A 17,920-nucleotide genomic window follows, 5' to 3' on the forward strand; every position below is an offset into this window, starting at 1 on the left:
GTAAGTTTCAAATTTGCTAAATATTCATCTTCTCTAGAGGTTTTGGTTAGTGTGACCTGTTTCGTTATTTTATGCTTGATTTTGAGATTATGTTTAATGTTTAAAGATGGAATCAGGATCACCAAGCCGACTTACGTCATCGGCAAGCGAAGATTATGTGACAGCAATGACGACACAGGCAATCATAGAGAGAATACCGCAGTTCACAGAGACTTCAGCATCAGAGAGCAGCGACCAAGAACAGAAACAGCCATTGATAGTTGAATCTGAGCCTGAGGTTGATAAGAACCAAGAACCACTCGAGGATAAAGAATCTGAATCTGATGAGACAAATGTGACGGGAGAACTGGTTTCTGAAGAGATTCCTGAAGAGAGGAAATCAGAAGATGAAGATGAACCCGAAGATAATGGTTAGACATCTTTTCTTATCCATGAAAAAATATCTAATTTAATTTTAAGTAGTAAAATCTTTTGGTCAAATTCTTCAGATTTATTTAAAGTCCTTTTTTACATAATCAAGTAACTGATATAAATATATGGTATCAGTGGGGTTAACGGCCAGAAGCTAAAATTTTAATGTTATTAACGTATTCTGCTCATCCTCCAAAACAAAAATATGTATATATGGTTGTTGGGGGCGGATATTACGAATAACTTTGTTTTTCAATCATTTAAATGTAAATTTGAGGATATATTTGTGTACTGTGCTTCTTGTTATCTATGATTTTCAGTATTATCTGCTTCTGATAGCTTATCTGAGTATTTTATGGTCAGAACAGTTTAGTTACCATCTACCTTCCCGTTCAGTCTCTTCAGCAATGGCATCTATTACTAAATCGCTTGGCATAATTTTTGTACGTGTTTGATTTCAGAATACGTGAGCAATTAAAATATTAGGAAATTAATTTATTCCTTTTTAATTGATCATTGTTTTTTTTTTTTTTTTTTCGGAGTGAGAAAGAGTATAAGTTCTTCGTGTAATCATGTGTTATTTTTTAAATCAAGACACGCTATTTTTATGTGATCAGAAGTTTTTCCTGAGGGAAATATACGATTGTCCCCGCACTTAGTCCTAAAAGGACCTTTGCGCCTCCCTAACTTATATTTGTATCCTCAGAATCTGAGACTTTTACAGAAGCGGATCAGAGTTGTGGGCTCCTCTGATGTTCTTTGATGTCCTTGGGCTGAGGAGATATACCCCTAGGAATCTTTTCAGAATTTTAGATAATGGCAGGGGTGATCAGAAGTTACCACGTAGTATGTTAGTACATAGTACTTAACGTACGAAGTTATGATTACATTAGTTTTGCTTATTTATTACAATTATGTTTGATTTTTACACTATTTATCGGTTTGTTGAAAGTTTGATTCAATTTGTATACATTATTGTCAAATTTATTTTTATACACATCCGAAACGAGATTCGCATTATTAACCTATTGCTGTTGCCCTTATAAAAAAACAATGTAAGGTTTTAAGGTATGAAAGTGACAAATAATGAATTTTAGAAAACTCAAGGTGGAACTATCTTTCTTGCAAGACAGTAGGAAGTTATGGTTAGGTGAATTTACAATATTTGTTTTTTTTTTAAGTTGTGTTTCTTATAAAGCAACAATTGCCGGAGGCATTTGTTATCAGACCATTTAGAATTTGATTTTTTATTGATACACGCTACCTGAAGTCATTTTTTGTTGATCATATAGTATGAATAATTATAAATGAATTAAGATCAGTAAAAACTAATTAAATTATTAGAAAGTATTGTATATTATTTCATGTAAACAACAATTCAAATATTTATATAATTTTTTAGTGAAATCTTAGCAAACTCTGTTTCTTCACTGATGCCTTACTATTTATCACATCACCCTGAGATAGAAACATTACACTGAGAACAATTTTGTATTCGTGATTATTTACACAACAATATTATTTAATGGGCAAACAAGTGAAACAGCCCATTACACATTCTTACAGAAATAGTGTGACAATGGTAACACCTTTATACAGTAAATTTTGCCAATCAATTTGCAAATACACTTAGACTGTAGCTATAACAGCTTTGTTAATATTTTAAAATATCTTTGTAGTTAGGTACAACATTTTCCTATAAGTTGTGTAATATGAGTATCGTATGTATTCTTCTGATTTTTAGGTATACTAAAACATGCCTTTTCATATGTAAAATAACTTGCCAGGCATTGCTTTCATTTTTAGAAAACTGATAATAAAACTGCAGTTTTCAATTACAACATTTTCAAAATTTGTATGATCATGCAAATTAATTATACAAATGTAAAAATATGTTACATATAGTACAATTATTTTTAATTTTATAGTTTAAAATGTTATTATTTATTATAAAAATCAATTTTTTTAATTTAAATAGACTTAATCAATCAATAATATCTTTATTTACACATTCATCAAGAATGGTTACAGAGTCAATGTATACACTAAAATTAATGTAATATAAGGTTATGTTATCAAGTTTAAAACCACAGAAATGCAAAGAGGAAAATTTTTTTGAATTAACATAAACAAAAATTATTATGTTGCCTTATTTGCCTTTCAATTTAGCCAATTTAGTTGTCTCATGAAAACTAATAAATTTATGAATATTTGTCCAAATATCAATCAAATATCCATTTTCAGCCTAGTCAGTTATGGGTTATTTGCCAATTAAATGGCAGTAAACAACTTTCATAACCCAAAAATATTGTTTTATTCTCAAATGGTTACGCAGTTCTGGCAATTTGTGTAGGCATTTTAACTTTTTCATTGCTTTATATACTATACATTTTTCAACATACTGTATATGACTAAAATTGGTGTTCGAATAAATAATTAGAAAATATGAAATAGCTTTCGATAATATTAAGGTAATTTCTGTTTTCATATTAATTGTGATTCATTTTCCAGACTGTCAACTTTGGCTGGTTCAAAAAGTCACAGTAGAGGGTGAATCACTTGAAATGTTTCTCACTCTAAAGGAAAGGTTAGTTTTTAATTTTTATTCTCATTTTAAAAAAATAAAATATCTAATTTTTGTAAATAATCAATACAACAATACTGCCTTTGAAACCAACATTGCTAAAAGATTAAACCCTACTTCTGGAAGTCACTTCATTTCTTATTGGCAGACCATATTCAATTGTTGTAAGGATGTTAAAAAATATAAAAATAAAGTATTATATTTCATTCATGATTGATATTGCTTTCAGAAGGAAATAGATTATTTTTTATTAATAAATTATATTTATTTGTATATAATCATTCTTATTGTGTCTCTGTAGATTATAACATCTCTTACACATGTTACAGGGTGTGATAAGGTGAATAAAATTGAAAAATATATACGAGGGTCTTCCAGAAAGTAAAGAACGTTTTGTTATAAGTCAATAAAAACAAAAGATAAGAGCATGAAAATTTATTTATAAATACTTATAAACTTACTCTATTTTTCTACAAAATCGCCGGAACTGTCAAGGCACTTGTTGTAGCGTGGCACCAGTTTTTCTATACCGACGTTATACTGTTCTGCCGCCAAGGAATGAAGCCACGTTTTTACTCCTTCTTTGAGGTCTTCGTCACCCAAAAAGTTTTTTTTCCGCCTAAAAACACTTTCAACTTTGGAAACAAGTGATAGTCACTCGGAGCCAGATCTGGACTATACGGAGGGTGTCCGAAGATTTGCCATTTGAAAGAATTGAGTTCTGCTTTGGTTCGTGCACTGCAATGAGGCCGAGCATTGTCGTGGATCAGCACCACTTTCGACGACAGCATTCCGCGTCGTTTGTTCTGAATAGCGCGGCGAAGCCGATGCAAGGTCTCGATGTAGGCCTCTGAGTTGATTGTTTCGCCTCTCGGCATGAACTCCACATGGATTAGGCCTTTTCGGTCCCAAAAAACTGTTGCCATCAATTTCCTGGTGTTCAAATTTGGTTTTTCTTTCCTGTTTTTTGTTGGTGAATTCGAGTGATGCCATTCCATTGACTGGAGCTTTGTTTCCGGGGTTCGATAGGAAACCCAAGTTTCGTCACCCGTTACGATGCGGTCAAGAAACGCATCACCTTCTTCGTCATACTGAGTCAAAAACTCAAGAGCTGCTCCCATCCGTTTAGTCTTGTGGACATCAGTAAGAATCTTAGGCACCCAACGAGCACACATTTTCTGATAACCAAGACGTTCAGTCACTATTTCGTGCAAAAGCGACCTTGAAATTTGTGGAAAAAATTCCACTAGACCACTCAAAGTGAAACGACGGTTTTGTTGAATTTTTCCATCAACTTTCGCTGCCAACTCGTCAGTAACGAGTGACGGCCTTCCACTTCGTTCCTCGTCGTGCACATTAGTTCGACCTTCCTTAAATTGAATGCACCATTTTCTCACTGATGACTCGTTCATCGCATTGTCACCGTAAACTGCCTTAATTTGCCTATAAATTTCAATAGGTCGAACATTCTGTGCATTCAGAAACCGTATCACACTACGCAGTTCACACTTGGCGGGATTTTCAATTAACGCCGCCATTTTAAACTTTCACAGGAGACGCAAACGTGACCTCACGGTACCGCTACTCAGCTCACACTGAGGCAGAAGGTGTGGCTAACGAACAAGCTATCTACCGCGGTGGTGGGGGAACTGCGCCGCCCGTGATGCGCAATCGTTCTTTACTTTCTGGAAGACCCTCGTATATGTTTAATGCATGTCCAATAATTATTTTTGTAAAAAATATAAATAGAAAGAAAATAGATCATGTTGAATGTATTGAAAAAAAAACAACAATTACAAGAATACATAGGCATATCCAGGGGCGGTTTTGGGGGTTATAACCTTCTCATTGATAAAAATATTACAGGTATATTTTAACATGGGTTGGACTGTATATTTGTAATCAAACAGTGCTCATAGTTCAGTTTCATTTAAATTTGTTTTGATATTTGATCTATAACAGCTGACAGACAGTAAAGCACAAAACTTCCTAGTACTTTTTTGGAGTTAGAGTCCATGTGAAACCCGTACCAATTAAGAAATACAATAAAAGCCAGCCCCTTTAGCACGCTTCCTTCGCTTCGAGCGAGAGACACGGCGGTGGAGCATGTAATGGCTATGAATGCCTACCTATCAGCACTTTGAACGGCTAGTTTGTAATAGTTTTAACATCGTTCTTATCTCTATTGTTGTTGACGGTATTTGTGTATTAATGACCTATGTTAATATTAAGTGCCAACAGTGTTAGAGTCAAGAGTCAAAAAGCTTTATTGTCATTAAATACAAAAATTGTATAATAGACATAGTCATAAACATAGTAAGCATGTACTATAATACTAATATAAGCTAGATTACACTAAAATGTTTTCCTTTAAATTATTAACAAATCTGTGGTCTGAAGAAAAATATTAATCTAGTGGTAGAAATTAAAATTTTATCAAATAAAATACATAATTTATTAAATAAAAATGCACAAAAGAGGAAGATAAAACAACTTAGTACTATCAGTGTGACTTGAAAGCTTCAACGTTAACACTTAAAATTGAAACAATTAAAATGTCCAATTAAACAATACATATACTAAAAAAACGTAACAAAACAAAGTTACAGACAGATAATAAAAGAAATTTAAAAACAACAAAGTTTACAGTTAAAATATTAAGGTACTTGTATCACAGGCAAAGAATTCATTAACAGTGTATAAGGGAGTCATCTTAAACCAATTCTTAAGAACAATTTTAAATTTATTGATAGTTGTTGTCCATGCACTATCAGGTAACTTATTGAAAAGCTGAACCTCCATAAAGCAGTGACTTTTTTAAAATTTCTCAAGTCTTACAGGAATTAAATTCAACATATGTTTGGCCCTTGTGTTGTAGTTATGAATGTCATGACGCATCTCATAATCATTCAGATTTTCTTTAACTTTAACTAAACAATAATATATATACATAGATGGTACAGTCATTATTAAAAACTCTTTAAAAATTGGTCTACAAGATTCTCTACCCTTCACATTCTTGATCAACCGCAAAGCTTGCTTCTGCCACAGGAAAACTCTTTGGGCTCCACTACTGTTGCCCCACAGAATTATTGCATATGACAGAAGTGAGTGGAAAAAGGCAAAATATGATGTTAATAACATATATCTATTTAAACATAAACTTAACCTACGCAATAAATAAGTAACCCTAGATAACTTTGTACATAAACTACTTGTGTGAGTATCCCAACTAAGCCTGTCATCCAAATGAACCCCCAACAACTTAACTGAGTTATTGATATTTGTTACAGCAGAGCTTAAACTAAAATAAATATTTTCAGTTTTATTAGTGTTTATATTTAGATAATTTGCCCTAAACTATTCAAAAGCAACCCTCATAGCATTACTCTGTACAATGTCTAGGTTAGTTCAATCTTTTCCAAAATTGAGTAAGGTTGTATCATCTGCATATAAGACAGACATACAGGGCACATTAAATGCAAAATCATTTACGGCTACAACAAACAAAAAAGGCCCAAGGACAGAGCCTTGAGGGACACCTATTTTAACAGTTTTAAACTCAGATACATGAGAGTCTTGAGCTACCATTTGCCTTCTATTATTTAGATAGGATGTCATTAATTGTAACTCTCTACCTTGTATACCATAACACATTGTGTATACCAAGCCTGTGATTACTTTATTGCTAATGTGACAAACTCTCTCAATGAGTTTTGTAAAGTGAAGCAGATTAAAACTAACGCTTTGAAAACCCCACACCATAAAATGGTTTACATCAGAGTTAAGAAAATTTAGAGAGTTTGTGGTTGGCCTTTATGATAGGTTCAAAAGTAGCAAGGGTACACTTAATGAAAATTACCATAAGAAGGAATATTTAGGAGCTTTAAAAGAGTATAGGTCCAAAATTAAGCAAGAAAAAATAAAGTCAAATGAAAACTATATACAAAATGCCACAAATAAATGTAAAGCAGCCTGGAATGTAATAAAAGCAGAAACTAACTCTGGCAATAACAACAATAAGTATGATCAGGCAGCAGGCATTCAATGTGATACATTTAATGACTATTTTGTTTAATTTAGTAAGTAAACCTAGACATAGGTAGTGGTTTAAACACTGGTGTATTGGAAAACAATGCAATAGAACTTACAAATAATTACGTCTTGAATTCTAATTAGGGCAATAGAGATCTTTAGTTGGAAAAAAATTGTAGATAGTGACATTTTAAAATTTGGTATCAAACTTGAGCTCATCAAGGAGCGAGGACTATTACGGGATATCTAACAAAGTGGTAAAGGACATCATAGACATAATTTTAAGACCTCTCACCTTTTATTTTTAATATGATTCTGGAACAAGGTAAATATCCAAAAGCTTTTAAGATAAGTAAAGTTACACCCATTTATAAAAAAGGAGATAAACTTAATCCATCAGTTATCGCCCAATTTCCCTTGATACCAATATTTAGTAAAATTTTAGAAGGGTGTATAAAAATGCAACTAAATCTTTTCTTGTACAAAATAATTTGTTCTGCGATCAAACAATTTGGATTCATCTCTGGAACGTAGTACTGTAAAAGCTGTAGAAAGAGTAGTGGAAAAAATTCTTTTAAATTTTGAAAGTAAGTTTCTAAACGTCTGCAACACTGATAGATTTATCAAAGGTCCTTTGACTGTATTTCTCATGAATTAATAAGTGAAAAAATTGTTTTGTTATGGTATTAAGAAGAATAATGAACTAAATCTTTTCAAATCATTCCTCAGTTATAGAGAGCAGATGGTTGTACAAGGGCAAGACAAATCTAATTTTAGAGAAATTAAAAGTGGGTGTCCCGCAAGGTTCAGTGTTAGGACCTTTACTCTTCGTTATTGCCATCAATGACTTAGCTTTTAACACACCGTGTACAAACAATATTGTAACGCTGACGATACCACTCTCTTAAATTTTGAATCAAAGTCTTGATGAACTTGTTTAAGTTCGAAAACCAGGCAGTTAAAAGGGCATTAGATTGGTTTTGAGGCTAATAAAACTTATGGTAAACAACAGCAAAACTGAAAAAATCATTTTCTCTTTGAATCACACAATATATAAAGACATTAAGCCTGTAAAGCTTTTGGGAATGTATCTAGATAGTAGATTAAGCTGGGATTATCACATTGAAGAACTGTGTAAAAAACTGGCAAGGGTAACCTATCTGTTTGAGAAGGTTAAAAAACTGTATATCAAGAAATATGCTAATTATGGCCTACTATGCATTTTTTCAATCTCATTTGCGTTATGGCATTAACCCTATGGGGTAACTCTTGTAATTCCGAAAAAGTTTTTGTATGGCAAAAAAAAGCCCCTTAGGATAATAAAAAATTTCAACCTAGGGCGTCGTGTGTAGAAATTTTTAAAGAACTAGAAGTAATGGACCCTTTATAATTTTATATATATATTGCTGTTTAATTAGTGTTAAAGAGAGTCTTGAGTTGTTTAAAGTACGGCAGGAAGTACATAGATATCCAACTAGATCAAATTATTTTTTAGAATTGCCTCAAATAAAATTAGAGAAAACCAATAGAAGTCACATTAAAATGAAACTTAAATTTTTTAACAAATTACCTGAAAAGGCATGGACTGTACCCCTGCAAAGTTTTAAAAAAATAACAGAAAGGTGGTTTAAACAAAATGTTTTTTATTCAGTGAATGATTTTTTGAACTGTGATATTTGTAGCCTAAGATTTTAAATTATTTATTCATTTATTTATGATATTTTTAACTGTGTGTAGATTCAACTTTTAAACCTTACATTAACTTTAGTAAATAATTTATGTACTTAGTTTATTATTATTTATTGACTGTCATATTTTATTCAATTGACCTACATGAAAAATATGTGCCTATAATATGTATTTTTTAAGATTTATATGCTATGATCAATGTAGATAATTAGCTATGACTTTGTCAATTGCATTTCTATGGATTGCCTAACGACAATAAAAACCTTGAATCTTGAATCTTGAATTGGAGTTTTCTTAAAAGCAAATCATGAGATATACTGTCAAATGCTTTAGACAGGTCAATTAAAGTGGCAGATAATGTTTCCTTATTTTCGAAGCATCTCAAGATTTTTTCAACAACCAATTCAACCGCTTTTATAGAGTTTTTTTCCAGGAAAAAAAACCAAACTGCTCTTTACAAAGAAGTTTGCTCTCCAAAAAGTAGTTATATAATTGCTCTTTCATACAATATTCAAGAATCTTACTAAATATAGGTATTAGTGAAATCGGGCGATAACTAGAGGGGCATGATTTATCTCCTTTTTTGTAAACCGGTATAACTTTGACCACTTTAAGAATATCTGGAAAAATACTCTTCTCAAGTATCAAATTAAAAAGTTAAGGGCTCAAGTATAATATTTATTATTTCTTTAACTATTTTGTTGGAGAAACCATAAACATCTTCACTTTGTGATGAGCTCAATCTAGAGACACACTCAAGCACATCATTTGAATATATCTGTCTCCAGTGGAAAATATTATTTCTAATATTTAAATTAGATTTTATAGCAGAGTTATTACAATTACTCACATTAGTTACTCCTTGAGTGATTGTGGAATTGATAAAATAGTCATTAAAAATGTCAGAATCAACTCTTATTTCTTTATTTACTGAATTTAAATTACCTTCTACCTTAATTACATTCCAAGCAGCTTTACACTTGTTTTTTGAACTAAGAATGTAATTTTCATGAGATTTTATCTTTGCCTGTTTTATTTTTTGCCCTATAATGCCTTTTAGCTTTTAAGTATACATCCTTGTGTACATTTTCTTCTACAAGACCTTTATTGTTCTTGTAACGGTCATATGAATACATGACAAAATCTCTATATGACCTCAACTCTGATGTAAACCACTTATTCTTAAACCTATTTTTTCCTAAATCTATTTTTATTCTCTTTAAAACACAGCATTCTTCAAAAGAAGTTGTCAAGAAATTGATAAACTCATTAAAAATAAAGTCAACACTATTATATGTTTTTTTTTTTTTGTCCAGTCAACCTCACTTAACACATCTCTGAAACGTCTAATTGCATTGGGAGTTAAGTGGAATTTGCTTAGTAGTAATAACACCCTTAGTTTACCATTTGTACTAATTTAAAACTTATTTCACTCGCTGTTACTGTTACACTTCTTGATAAGTTTCTTCCAAAATTGTTTAACTGTGGTAGAAAACTCTACCAAAGATCTAAGAGTAAGACATGAAAAATTAGATTTTTATTAAAACGTATTTTTATAGTTCACCTACTTATAGAAATAAAATGACAGCTGATACGTCGGATGTTATGCAATGATGTGTAATTGATTTTATAACATATTTTTATAATCGAATCTTTGCAAAAATTGTATTTACACAACTAAAATAAAGTAATATCGTGGTCTCTTAAATAATATTTAACTTGAAAGGTTCGTATTCTTTAAATGTTTTTATATTACCCAAGAGAACATTACGTTTTTGTGTATATCGATTGCATTTTTTGTGAATCAATTAAGCATGATTTTGTATATATGATTAATAAGTAAATAATAATAATAATAATAATAATAAAATCCCGTTATTAGCAATTAAATGTTGAGCTTGTATTCAAATAATCTCGAGAACTTTATGCAAACTATAATCCAACCTAATGTCCAAATTTGGTCGTAAATATTAGTAAAATTGAATATATGTACAACAGTGGCTGTCCATCTGTTTGGATGCAATGAGGTAACAATGTTGTCTGTGTATGTATCGCCCCCATCAGAAGTGGAGTTAGGTCTTGTGATCTCAACTACTGCCGGAGTTATTTTAAAATTGTGTATCAAGTTTTTAAGTTGTAGAGCTTTATTAATGAGAGACATAAAATCTATGTTGAAGTCCCCAGCCAGAATAAGATTGTAATTCCCACTATAGAGAACGGAAAAAACATCATGTAGCTTATGTAGGAAAGTGTAGGTGTTACCTTGTTGTGGACGGTAGAATGACACAACTACAGTTTTGAAATCACAATGGAGAATTGCTGCTGCCTCGAATTGAAGCTCTTCAACCGCTGATGGAAGTCTGTCGTAGATCACAGATTTATATTTTCATTTATGAAGATTACGTTCCTCTTCATTGTTTGGTTTTCGTACAAAATTGCGAGCCTCTTAGATACTGTTTGATATCTTCACATTCCACATTTTCAGAAAATCTTGGACCAAAAACATGTCTGTATCTTTCTACTAATTTTAGTTTGGCATTACTCACAGTTGTACATCCAGTAAAGAACTTATTGTCTGTTATGTCTTGCACTGAGACATATTATGCTTTTTATATTTAACCTCAACAAACCATCATTTTTGTCACTTTCCTCCAATTCCGCTGATGTTGAATTAGGCCTAGGTGGTAATACTGCAGAACTTCTAGTCCGTTGAAAACCCTCTAAATCTAATGCACTGCCAGATTTACATAGGTAAATAATCTGACCAGTTACTCGCTGGTCTACACTGTCAGATTTTCTTGATGCAGACATAACACATCCGTGGTCACACTATTCTTTGAAATGTTGGAGTTACTAATTTTAATCTCTGCACTACCTATTATAGGATAGTGTTAGTATTTCTAGAGGTAGATTTTAGTATACTAGAGCAGGGGTGCCCAACCTTTTTTACCCAAGGGCCACATTGTAAAGCCTTTATGGCCAGGCGGGCCAACATCCCAGGGGATTTGGAACCCTAAACAAAACGTATTGCCCGGGGTTTGTTCCAGAAATCTTGTGCAAAATATGAGTTTTAAGGTTATTTGAACCTTGTTTCCTGATTATTGTAATTTCTTATTATTTATTAGTTGTTAGGTAAAGGTTTATAATATATTATGTTTTTAGGTTCTTTTAGTAGAAATAAATATAAACCCAGACTTTTGGATGTTTGCCCTAATTCTGAGCGAACAATAAAAAAGTCACCAATAAATTGAATACATTGATTTTAATTAATCCTACTAGGATACTAGGACATACAAATTACCACCATAAATGACAAAAAGTGAGGCTGTTTTGTTTTACATATTTTAAAATCAAAATACCAGTATTGACAAAAAGTTCAATGAGATCCTTGGAATTGCTTAGTGCTGAGAATATCTTTCCACTTAGGCTCAAACTTAGTGGTCCCAATCATTAATAAAGATTTTAAATGTTCATCTGTAAGGGATGACCGAAATTTTGATTTGATAAAGTTCATCTTGGAAAATGCCTGCTCACATACATAAGTCGAAACCGAACAACGAAACCATGGTTCGAGCAAACTTCTTTATGTTCTTGAAATCTTCTTCCGGCAAAGCACTCTAGAAAGACAACAGATCGCCTCTTTTAAGGCATTCTTGATAATTTTCCTTGTGCGTTTCATTTGTTGTTAGGTCAATAATTTCAAGTTGAAGGGATGGAGGCACAGTATTAATATCACACTTGAATGGATTTTGAAACATGTTGATTCTACCACACTCTTTGTCAAAATCTTCAAATCTTTTGTTAAACAGCTGACTCAATTGGCTGACGACCTTAGCAGCGAACTCAGAAGGGAACGGCACACTAGCTTCGGATACAAATTTTTGACATGTTTCAAAGTGGTCTAAATTCTTATTACTTAGCTGCTTCTCAAAGAGGGCCAGTTTTTTTCTAAAAGCATTTACGTGATGGTATGCATCGGTAACAAGAGAATTAGATCCCTGTAGTTTTAATTTTAAACAGTTGATATGCACTGTGATGTGAACTAAAAATGCTAATTTCCTCAACCACACGGGATTAGAAAGTACTGGCTTTTGACGACCTTGTTCTATCATAAAAATATCTATTGCTTCATGAAGTTCAAAAAAACGTTGTAAAACTTTACCCCTACTAAGCCATCGGACCTCACAATGGTAGGGCACGTCTGGGTAGTTACTGTCTATTTCTGAAAAAAAAAAAAAAAAAATGCCTTGAACTGGCGGTGTTTTTGGGAGGACGACCGTATGTAGTTTACTGTTTTCACAACAATTTCCATCACTTCTGATATTTCCAAATTTTTTCCACACAAAGCCTGCTGATGGATGATACAATGTAGTATGATGGGTTTCTCTCCACTAGTGCCTTCCACTGCTTTGTATACGTTTCCAACTACACCTGTTTTGGTACCACTCATGTTTTTACCTCCATCTGTAGTTACTCCTTTTAATTTTGTAAAATCAAGTCCGAGACCTAAAATAGTTTCCTTAATTTTAGAAAATATTTCCACACCAATTACAGTAGTTTTCATTGAATGAACTCCAGCCAGTTCTTCGGTAATTTGAAATTCACTACTTACACCTCTTACAAACAGTAGAATCTGAGCTGCATCAGAGTTATCCGTGGATTCATCCAAAGCAATTGAAAAACATTCAAACTTTTCACAGGCTAACATTAATTGATTGTAGACGTCTTTGCCGATATCTTCGGTTCGGCGAGTCATGGTGTTACGAGACAGACTATTAGAGCCTACCAAAGAAAGTTTGTCAGGACAAAGCTCTTCAACAGCTTTCAAAATACAACTTTTGACTATTTCACCATCACTAAAAGGTTTACCTTCCTTAGCTAAAATGTGAGCAATTTTGTAGCTTGCTCACATCATCACTCAGACTCATTTTCATCATTACGTTTAGTAAATATATTTCTCTGTGATGACAAAGATGCTTTCATAGCATCTACTTTTTCTATTCTAAGTTTACCTGAAAGCTGAGCATACCGTATTTACTTTGTCCGTGTTTCGTGTCAAAATGCCTTCTGATGTTGTACTCCTTTAACACCGCTATTGATTCGTTACAAATAAGGCACAAGGCACTGTTTCTGTTATTCACAACAAAATATTGCTCACTCCACTTCTCATTAAAAATACGACACTCATTGTCAATCTTCCTCTTTTTGGTACTACACATTGCGATATAATGTTTTTAAATAATTCACACTATTATTAAAATTCAACTGCTGCAGTATTCAACACGTAAAGACTGACACCACAAACAATCTTGTCTGCATAGAGACACACGGGCAGTAGCACTAGCACTAGGATTGCAGGGGTGGGGTGGGGAGGTAGTGGAAATAAACAAGTCACGTGGTGAGTGGTGACCTTGAGTTGGGTAGGGGTTACGTCCCCGCACCGCGTGCTGTGCCGTGCTTTACGCGCGCTCTATTCGCCAGCCGGCAGCCACCACCGTAGTCAGTGAAATCTGTCTGCAACTACTTTACTTCTTTCAACACTCATACTCCACCAAATGAATACGGCTCGTTCTACGTGAAATCGGCTGGACTGCTTGGTTCTCAACATTTGTATTTATTTAATATTTCAAATGCTTGTAAACAAATTTGGTTATTTGGCAACAAGGCGGGCCACATAAACCTGACTCGCGGGCCGTAGGTTGGTTACTAGAGTAAGAAACACGCTCACTATCACTAGGCCTAGTTAAAATGTCACCAATTGCCTCTGTGTGACCTTGAAGAACGGATGATATCCTCACATTCTCGGATTGAACTAACCTTATCTATTCTTTAAGTTCTTGCATATTTTGTGTCACATCAAAAATTTGATCAGTCAAAATTTTAATATGTACATATAGTCACATGAGCGATTACAATCAACTTTGTCAGATAAATTAGACGAGTCACTCTCACTCACAGTCCTCTCACAACCGCTTACAGTTGTCACACACAAAATTGGATGTTTCGCCTTTTTAAAATGAGAAATCTTTCTTACTTTTCCCAGCACACACAAAATGGAACCACTTCATACAGTTTCCTTCACACATAAGTCCTCCTGAGCTACTTGTAACTCTTTTGGACAAGCTCCACATAACGGATCTTTAGTACCAGATGCCATCTTCAATTCCAAGAGTACACCAAGTTCCTTAATTCAAACATGCCATATTTATAAAGGTTTTATGATGAGTTTATATGTGGTTATTATTGTGGTTTCCAGCTTCACGGCTTTACAGGCCTTCTAGTTTTTAAGGGAACTACTAATACATTGTTTAAATATATCACATAATAGTTTCAGTTAGCTCAAGATCTTTCAGTGGTAGCTAATAACAATGAAAATAAGATTCATGAGTATCTATGAGTTGGTATATGTGTGGAAAATAAACAATGTGTGAAAATATCACAGGTATGACTTTTCACACAAGTAAAACATAACCAACCAATAAAGCAACAGTTAAAAGTTTTAAGACATTTACTGTATTTTATATCTACTCTATAAAAGGAACCACTATACAACTTTGAAACTTCATAGTTCAAGTGGCTTACATGATAAATGCTTTGAGACACAGACAAATTCTGAGAACAACCTAATGAAATGAAGTTAATTGTTAAATCAATGTTATAGTAAAGTTTTTGAGCTACAGTACCATAATTCTTATTTACAAAATCAGATAATGGTTTCAGCTAATTCAAGACCTTCTAATACATTAGTCATAACAATGAAAATAAATTTTATAATGATCTTTGATTCAGGTTTTCTCTAGAAAGTTAACTTAAAGTGAAAAATCTGTACAAGAAATCATTTTAATAGAACACACACTGATATATATTGTCCAAAATACTGCTCCTGAATGGCTTGTAATTTTAAAACATTATTAAATCCAACCATGAAAATGGTGGAAATGCTTATAAAGAATTGTGTATGTAATTAAGGAGGAATAGGGCATGCAATTTATGTTATTAAAAATAAAGGAATTGAGGATTATGAAAAGTAATGAACATACTGCTTTCAGAGAAATCCGTGAAAAATGCACAAAATCAGGACGTACAGTAACAAAGTGGGGTCTGGAATCAGTGGAGAGCTGTGAGAAAGTGAACAGTAACCCCCCGACAGTACATATCACGTTCAACACTATCCGTAAGAACTGTCGGGAGCGGACGTACATCATGGAATTCTCAGACGCTCAGGTTTGTTTTGTCTTTAATTTTTATTGTTTCAGTTAATCTGATCTGGTATGAGGTATTCAGAACTTGAGTTATGGATTTTTATATAGTCTATTAATTGTATAAATTGATTCCAGAAATAATTGTGTCCCAAACAACAACATAAACTGACATTGTTTTCACAACAAGACTTTTTTATTGCAGAAATATTCTTAAATACTCAGCATTTAGAAATATTGTCAGTTAAATTTTATATATAATTTAGAAATGATCACATTCTAAATTCAATGAGCTAGAGGTTTAGAAAGGAAATATTAACAGCATTTTTAGTTAATACATATTCTTATATAAAAATAAACTATAATTTATAAAGAAATTATGGTTTACTTTTTAGTAAAATTTTCAGTCACTTTTCAACTCATATAGTATGGTGGCCTTAAGTTGAGTATCCATTAATATAGACATTAGGTGTTTTGACGTGGATGGGTAATAATAATAAATGTAAATGGAAATTAGGGAATAAAATCTAAACCACGTCCTACTTGAGCTGCGGTCAAAGTCAGGAAAACCAGAACAAAAGTTGCTGAGAATTAGTCAATTCATTGATTTCAATGAAAAATTGTTAACCCCTGAGAATGAATAAATCCTCCCCCAGGGGAAAAAGTAACCCCCAGCACAGGGTAGATTTTGAAATAGAGGACAAGTAAAATCTAAATCCAAATTTTTATGAAAATCGGTGCTGTATGGGATAAATACATGGGAAAATGGTCATTGACTGGACTATACAGATCCATCCTTTTTGTTCATTGGAAGAATACCTACAAAGAGCAACTTGATTGTTTTTTTTTCATACTTTTACCTCTAATAATGTAAACAACAATTTTAAATGCATTAACTGACACTATTTGTAATCTTAAAGATAATTCTGATTCTGAATCACATTGTGGAATTAGATAGGCTGTAGTTAGTGTATGATATTGAATTTCTACAAGTAAGGTGGAGATGATTTGCGAGAAAGAGGAATAACAAAGAAAATCAAATCAAATAAAAAATTCTTTATTTGTAATTTCATGGAGAAATACAATGGCATTATGGTAGTAAAGTCATCAAAAGACTTTCAAATGGTTTTATTATTTTTCTGATAATGTTTTTGAGAGTTCATTGTAAATTAATCTACCATAATAATAATATAATATATACCCAAAAGAGTTGAATTTGTTCAAATTATTTTCTTGCAGGAATTATTGAAGAAAGTTCGCGCGTTCCTAGAGGCCCGCTCACTCTCAGCCATGAACCAGGTGGCTTATCGATGTATGAAGTGTTCCTCCATGTTTTCTATAGAAACACAGCCAACTGTATTATCTACATTGGCTGTGGTTGACAACGAGATCAGTGAGAGTAAGTATTTATTTTAGAATTAGAGGAGTTGTGTTTATTACTCATAGAGGTGAACAAATATGTGATTATTTTAGATCAGAATTATTTCCTTATATACTTACGGTAAGCACCATTTTACAAGTTATTGTGTTTAATAATGATACGTGATGAGGTTGTAACCAATATAGTGAGCTGAGGTGGTACTGTAGTTTACCTATTATAACAACACTGATCACAATATTTCAAATCTGCTACAAACTTATATTTTCATTTCATGACATCTAATCATTTGATGGCTCGCTGGGATTGCTAATGTGAGCTCTGCCGAGGCTTAATTATTTACTGATTAAGAAGCCAGCCACTTCAGTCATAATCAGGAAGTGCTAAATAGGCAGTTGTGTTGGAGCCCTGCTGCCATGTGTAAGCCCAAGTTATGCACGCTTTTCCCCACTTGGCACAGGACGCAAACCAGACCTCAGGGAACTGCAGGTTGTCTCTCAAGCAACGGTTTGTGTGTTGCCAGTGGGCATGAGCCAGGAAGCTCGTAAACTAATGAAAAAATTCAAATGAAAATATATAGTAGATCTAAAGTAAAGAACTCTGATCCATACTCAACCAAGTCCT

General features: G+C 32.9%; 1 protein-coding gene across 4 annotated transcripts in view; it reads left to right on the forward strand.

The window, feature by feature from the left end:
- LOC124369820 (serine/threonine-protein kinase 11-interacting protein) overlaps positions 1-17,920 on the forward strand; it is an 89,003-nt gene that overhangs the window by 21,511 nt on the left and 49,572 nt on the right. For all 4 annotated transcript variants that reach the window (XM_046827935.1, XM_046827938.1, XM_046827939.1 and 1 more), the window contains exons 7-10: positions 107-410; positions 2,923-2,998; positions 15,769-15,943; positions 17,158-17,317. In XM_046827935.1, coding sequence (XP_046683891.1) covers positions 107-410; positions 2,923-2,998; positions 15,769-15,943; positions 17,158-17,317 — 715 coding nt within the window. The remainder of the gene's footprint in view (positions 1-106; positions 411-2,922; positions 2,999-15,768; positions 15,944-17,157; positions 17,318-17,920) is intronic.

This window comes from Homalodisca vitripennis, chromosome X, assembly GCF_021130785.1.
Source record: "Homalodisca vitripennis isolate AUS2020 chromosome X, UT_GWSS_2.1, whole genome shotgun sequence".
NCBI lineage: Eukaryota > Metazoa > Arthropoda > Insecta > Hemiptera > Cicadellidae > Homalodisca > Homalodisca vitripennis.